Consider the following 7,171-nt stretch of genomic DNA (forward strand, 5'->3'; position numbering starts at 1 on the left):
TGGCAGAGTTTACTTTGGTATTTTCTTGGACCTGGAGTGTTTATTCTCTCCCCCAGGATACCATCTCTGTACATACTCCACTGGAAAGTGTTTGTATGCGTTTATAGTTTTGAGACACACAGATCATTAACTGCAGAAGTAAGGCACATTCACTTGACTAACACACATAGTTGCGCGGATAAATCCGGGAAACAGAATATATACACTGGGTTGTTTTTTTCTTCCTCCCACAGCGCTCCTCCTGGAAAGTGTCGTGCCCGCGCTCTGCAGGCTGCTATTAAATGGGCGGACTTGGAGGCGCGGTCACGTCCAGAAGAAGCGGCTCCGATGGTTTTGGCTGTCACATTAAAGTGCGCGTCGCAACCGGCCGGCCGGCGGAACTCTGTCTCTCTCTCTACTCCCTGAGAGACCGGATCGGACCTGAACGACCCCGTGGATCCGGAACCAGCCTTCGTGAAGCACAGTAATGTTTTGTTTTTTTACCCTACAATAATTTAATGGAAGAGTTCAAGTTTGGATCTGCTGCATGCTGAGCTCTCTGTTGTTGTTATTGTTCTGAGAAAGTAGGTTATTTCTGCAGAGGTTGGCAAATTTACCTGATAATGTGTTGGACATTTGTCTCTGAATAGTTGCCTAAAAGAAGCAACTTTAAATGTGTGTTGAAAGCCAACTATAGACAAAGAGATGTACCCTCACATAAACTGATGTTGTTACATTCCTTTATTTTTATAGGCGTGTTATTGTTTTTATATACTTTATTCCTATTAATAGGCGTTCATATGTGACTAGATCTTTGTTGTTCACTCTTGTAGGAGTGATTAAGTTATTATAAGGAACCTTGGTATGATTAGTTTTGGTATGATGTTATTCAGCATCCAGTGTGTTTCCTTATACAGGCAAATCCAGCCGCACAGCTTGAAGGCGCCTGGTCGGAATCAGGAAACACACTGCTGACATCAACTCCAGTCAAAGGTAGGAGCTGCTGCACACTGTAAGACATGCTGGCTCATATAATTTGCAGTTTATAGATGTGCTTGCTTGCTTGCAGGGTCTGCATGGAGCCCTCAGATCCGAATATAATCATATTTCCTTCCTAATTTTAACCTCTACACTACAGCAGGATGACCTCCACCTCCTCCTCTTATGCCTTTGTAGAAAAACATGTTTTTGATTTTTTTATACTTTATTTTTTCAAGGCTGTTTTCATATATGCAATCCACTGTTTGTAATTATAACAGTATATAAACCAACTTTTAAGTAGATGAGCTTACAGACAAACCCATCAAGTACACTATATAGAAAACAACCTCGACATTCAAAACCACAACAAAACCAAGAAAAGAAATAATATTAATAATGACAAAAAGAAAGAGTAGAGTTAAAAAAAAAAAAAGCAAACAAAAAAAAACACACATAGCCAAAAAAAAACAATAATAATAAAAATACGAGAGTAATAATAAATTAAATCAACAAATAAGTTAATAGAAAATGAAAAAAAGAAAAACAGAAAACATGTTTTTGAGAGACCAGTGAGCTGATGGATGCTGCCTCTCTGGCTGGCTGCTTTGCTCTCTTTAAAGGTCATACCTTTTTTTTTTATGATACAGATTATTATGTGTATCTCATATGTTAAATCTGTTTTTCTTCGTCTATTTTTACGCATTGATGTCTCCAGATCCTCGGTATAGCCTCCACCTTACAGTGGCCTGTGCCTTGCGTGGGATGCTGCTGCATTGTGGGAGGAGAGAAGGAGTGGTGCCAACACAGTAAAAGAGGTGTGGGATAGTCAAATCATGGGGGATTCAATATTCAACTGCTGTTCTGTCCCGTCCAACCCCCCAGGCGAGGGGGACCACCCCGGGTCCAGGTCTAGACGCGCACAGCAGATCACGATGGCCTCCAACTCAACGAACATCTCCTCCGACAAGCGCTTCCTCATCTTCTTCGACTTCGACGAGACCATCGTGGATGAGACCAGCGATGATGTGGTGGTGCAGGTGTTGTGCCCTTAAACTTTATATTTGTACCCATTAGTAAAACTAAACTTGAACTTGATTTGGTTTCACTGCTATCCAGTGGTCACAGAGCGTAACTGCATTTGAAATGTAATGCAATGTAAACAAAAATGTAATTTAGCCATGGTCACTGTGGTCCAGAAACTGAGTTCTGATGTCTAAATGTATGAGCTTGTTTACATTGCATTACATTTTACATGTAACTCAATACAGAGACGAGTGAAGGGAAGAGCTGCGTGTGTGATTTATTCATCATTCTCTCTCATTTCTAACTGAGACAACAAAGAAATTAGCTTTTCTCCAAAGAAATTAAAGGGACTATTTGTAACTTTCAGAAATGCTTGATAACAGCGACACCTGTGGCCGTTAAGTCAACAAAGTCAGCGTCGGGCTCGCGCTTGCTCGCTGTAAATAGACATGACCGAGCATCGCTCAAAACAGTGAGGCGAGACAAGTCAGCTAAAACCACAATATCACTCTATATTTCAGCTGCTTGGCAGTAATGTTAGCTGACCAGACGAAGGTCTCTCCATGAATCAATGCTGATCCTAGTGTTGGCTTTTCCTGCTTCAGCCTCCGGGGCAGAGGCAGAAAAAGCGGGTCGGTGCCGGGGCTGAAGCAGGAAGAGAAACGTTATCGCCTCCCAACTGCGGCCGGAGGGAGACACCGGCACCCGGTCGGAGACGATAACGTTTCTCGCTGCGGAGCCCCGTCACTTCACAAGACACGGGAAACCTCTGTTGGTCTGGAGGAGCTGCAGCAGTTATTTCTGCACAAACGTCCATTCACTAGATATTCTCAGAGCAAAACTAACTCTCCTGCAGTGTGTACCGTGCAAGTGTTCACGTGAGCGAGACAGCGAGAATGTGCGCGCTGTGTGAGTGAAGGCAAGCAGGCAGAGTGAGCGCGCATGGGATCCCGACCCGGTAGATTTATACGTGTATAAAGTTACAAACAGTCCTTTTAATTACGCCTGAAAATGAATTATTCTTGTCTGTCACACAGGCGGCTCCGGGTCAGCACCTGCCGGCCTGGCTGAAGGACACCTACCAGCCCGGACGGTACAATGAGTACATGCAGCGCGTCCTGGCCTACCTTGCGGAGCAGGGCGTCACCGAGAGCGACATCCGCAGCCACATGGAGAAGATCCCGACCACTCCCGGCATGCTCACCGTCTTCCAGTTCCTGCGCACCCGGGCAGCGCAGGACTTCGAGGTGGTGCTGGTGTCCGACGCCAACACCTTCTTCATCGAGTCCTGGCTCCGGAGCAAAGGGGCCCGCCAGCTCTTCCACCGGATCTTCTCCAACCCGGCTACTTTCAACAAGGACGGCCGGCTGGTACTGCGGCCCTTCCACTCCCACGACTGCCCGCGCTGCCCCGACAACATGTGCAAGCAGGTGGTCGTCAGGGACTACGTGGCGCGCAGGACGCAGGAGCGAGGCCGTGTGTACCAGAGGCTCTTCTACGTCGGGGACGGAGCCAACGACTTCTGTCCGGCGACCTTCCTCGGGCCCCGGGACGTGGTTTTCCCGCGGAGGGATTTCCCCATGCACCGGCTGATCACGGAGACCCACGAGGCCATGCCCGGGGAGTTCAAGGCGGTCACGGTGCCGTGGGGCAGCGCGGAGGAGGTGGTGGCGAGGCTGAGGAAGCTGCAGGCAGAGTAGAGACAGACAGAGGAGACCAGTAAGAGGGCATGGTGACACTTTTAGTCATATTCTCAGGTAAAATAGACCCAGAAAGTAAAATTCAAGGCAATAGGCAATAGGCAAGGCAAGGCATAATTAAAACAGTTATAAGAACATACAAAAGATTAGAAAATAAAAACAAGCTAAAAATAAAAGCTATAGGATAGAAGCTAAAATAGAGGATAACACACAAGAGTAAAAGCTCTAGTGCAGTATAAGATAATTATTTGTTTTAATAAAAGGCAGCGGAAGGAAACAGGGAAGTTTTAAGCTTTGATTTAAAAGAACTAAGAGTTGGAGCCGGTCCTGCAGTTTTCTGGGAGCTTGTTCCAAATATTTGGTGCCAAAAATGCAATAGTGCAATAAAATCATTTGTACTGTCAGTAAAAAAATAAATAGTGTCTGTCTGGCGTCCAGCCTGCACGTGCCTCAGTCCTCACGTTTTGGTCCGGAGGTCAATCAGATACCCAGTTTATCAGCAGCAGGTTAATGATTATGGAGATGCCATCACCCAAAGAGAGGAAATCAATCACAAATCAATTGTTTTGTAATAAAGGATTATTGAGAAGAAAAGGGTATAACTTTAAAGTCTAGGGGTGTTTGCATAATAAATACCCTTTATATGGGACGTGGTGCTTTCAAGTGTGGGTTAGAAAATCTTTAGTAGCAATATTTAATAATGTTATGGATGGTATAATGTCAACCGGTTTCTCTTTAATAACAAGTGTGTTTATTTATCTGCACTTTTTTTTTTTTTAAATATAAAATTATAGTAAATAAAAATCTGAGTAACACTGCCATCTGATGGGCATTTTAACAGATCTACGAGATGACCAAACAAATATTTGTATCAATTCAGAGAATATATGTCTAATTAAGAAATGTATGACAGGTTTGTAAGAGAGTGTGTTTGTTTGACTTGTCTATCAGTGTGTTGTGTCTTTACTGTGTAGGCCAGACCTACTAACACCAGCAGGAATAAAGCCATCAACTGAAACCCTGTCTGTGTCTGAATGTATTATCAAACCTCATCAACATCACCCTGATTACATACATGTATCCATACCATAGAAAGGCCACATTGTTATAACTGAACATCAGTACTTGTTCAAACACCATGCTTCACTTATCTGAAATTTTAGACCCAATTTAGTTCCTGGCAAACCAACCATGCACACCACAATTATACATCAACTCTGCACAAGTTAACAGAGGTTTAAAGTCCCATGAAAGATACTATACAATAGAACAAACTTTTGAAATCAGTGCTCTTAAAGTCATACGTTATTTAGGTTTTTATAGTTTTTTGAGGGTCAAATTTGTCTTTTCAGTATTTACCATTAATTCTAATAGGCAAGTTTCTGCTTTTAAAAATACTATAGGCCTGATACTTATTTAAAAAGTATGGTTGGTTTAATATTTAGATACCTATATAAATTATTAATTTTTGCATAAATTAATTTAATTGTAGAAAGTTGTTCTACAGTATACAGGGCTCAGGTTCAGGCTACTTTATATTTTTACCCATGGGTAAATTTGGTTTCACTGCAATCCAGTGGTCACAGTGCGTAACTGCAGCCCTGTCTATTTATATTATATATTATTATTATTATTATTATATAAATAATAATAATAATAACAATAATAGTAATTATTATTATTATTATTATTATATTATATATATATATATTTTATATGCGTTTTATTGTGAAAGCGCTCACTGGAAGATGCTATTGTGTCTGCCTGGAACACTTAGTCAATGCAATCATTTGATGCCTATTTTAACACAGTGTCAAGATTCATATTTTAATTAGTAGGGAGAATTACAGAAAGACATACTCCTAATTTTCCAGTGAACACGTACAAAATAAAACTTGAGAGTTGTAATTGCGCTCCGTGACCACTGGAGCGCACTGACGGCACTCATGTCACCCATGGCAACATCTACTACACGACCGTTCTCTCAATACAGGGGTCAGCAACCTTTACTATAAAAAGAGACATTTTAGGCAAATAAAAAAAAAAAAAAAATCTGTCTGGAGCCGCAAAACATTTGAGCATTGTGATGAAGGTAACACAGTTTATAGTCTTAGTATATAGTATATAAGTCTAATGCACTGAGGGCCAAAGAGCAAATGTACTACGGAGTATTAGGGCCACATTGAGGGGGAAAAACATCTGAGATTTACAGAATAAAGTCATAATATTATAAAAAAAAAAGTCATAATATTACGAGAATAAAGTCATAACTTTATAAGAAAAAAATCTTAATATTACGAGAATAAAGTCATAACATTATAAGAAAAAAGTCTTATTTTACGAGAACAAAGTCATAACTTAACAAGGAAAAAAAGGTCGGAATATTACGAGAAAAAAAATAACACGTAAAATTACTACTTTATAATATTATGACTTTATTCTTGTTATATTACGATTTTATTATCGAAATCTCAGATTATTATTTTTTTCCTCAATGTGGCCCTAATACTCCGTCGAACCATAGACCTACAACAATGATAAATAAAAATTAAAATGTAAACAAAAAACAGTTATTCATTTCCATTTTTAACAATCCAGAGGGAGCCACTGGAGAGGAGCTGAAGAGACGCATGTATCTACAGAACAGATGTAATGTAATCTAGGGGGTGTTGAAGTGTAATTGTGTTTTTTAAAAGGTCGATACTGTATCGAGTAGCCTGCTTCTGGTGTAAACTTCTCTCAAAAAGACATTGTTTATGGACTTGTCATGGACAACAACAAAGATGACTTTCTGGTGAATAACATTCTCATTCTTGGAAAATTTTATTTGCACAAATCCAAGTATATGAAAGTGAAACCTAGGTTTAATGTGTTTCATTCCGAGTTCCTTTCTTACATAAAAGCCCTTAAATTCATGAAAAAAAAAATGCATTGAAACTTCTTAGTATAATAGAAAAATACGAATTACATGTACAGCCCTAGCCCTTAATTTAATTTATTATTATTTTCATGTATAATTTTACATATTCTATTTGTTCTTATTCTGTATGCACCTTGTCCTTTTTACCTGAATGCAATGATCTATGAGCCATGTTGTTTGTAAATTTGAATTTGTTTAATAAAATATATAAAAAATTGTTTTTTTAAAAAGCCTGCTTCTGGTGTAACACCTCAAAGTGACCGATGGGGGCGGTAGTGAGTGTGACGCTGAACGCTCATTGTCAGCAGTAGAAGAAGAAAGCCGGAAGTAGGATCTGGTGCGCATGGCGCTATTTGGGAAATCATTTATCTTCTGAATATCCTGATCTTTAAACACCTTCATCTCGTTTTTAACAAACTCTCCGCTGACCGCATTATAACAGAATACAGGTAAGTTGATTGTGCACCCTGTGAGCTATAGTGCAGTGCTTTAAGTTGAAGATAAACAACAACGTAGCTGAGACGTCGCCTCGGACTCATTCATTAATGTAGCTACATGTTAGCATGCT

General features: G+C 40.3%; 2 protein-coding genes across 3 annotated transcripts in view; both read left to right on the forward strand.

Moving 5' to 3' along the window:
- The first annotated feature begins 278 nt into the window (after positions 1–278).
- On the forward strand, positions 279–4,701 carry phospho1 (phosphoethanolamine/phosphocholine phosphatase 1). Of its 2 annotated transcripts, none has more exons than XM_074656224.1 (4): positions 279–463; positions 897–972; positions 1,676–1,997; positions 3,021–4,701. In XM_074656224.1, the coding sequence occupies exons 3-4, from the start codon at positions 1,794–1,796 to the stop codon at positions 3,681–3,683; spliced, it is 867 nt and encodes a 288-aa protein (XP_074512325.1). In that variant the 5' UTR covers positions 279–463; positions 897–972; positions 1,676–1,793; the 3' UTR covers positions 3,684–4,701. The 2 variants fall into 2 exon arrangements, with proteins under 2 accessions (XP_074512325.1, XP_074512326.1); XM_074656225.1 differs by having other exon boundaries at positions 283–463; positions 1,843–1,997.
- Positions 4,702–6,906: 2,205 nt separating this feature from the next.
- The window catches only part of eftud2 (elongation factor Tu GTP binding domain containing 2), a 23,672-nt gene continuing 23,407 nt past the window's right edge, over positions 6,907–7,171 (forward strand). The window contains exon 1 of the mRNA XM_074656239.1: positions 6,907–7,052. The gene's annotated coding sequence lies outside the window, so the exon portion shown is untranslated. The remainder of the gene's footprint in view (positions 7,053–7,171) is intronic.

Source organism: Sebastes fasciatus, chromosome 13 (genome assembly GCF_043250625.1).
Source record: "Sebastes fasciatus isolate fSebFas1 chromosome 13, fSebFas1.pri, whole genome shotgun sequence".
In the NCBI taxonomy this organism is placed as follows: domain Eukaryota; kingdom Metazoa; phylum Chordata; class Actinopteri; order Perciformes; family Sebastidae; genus Sebastes; species Sebastes fasciatus.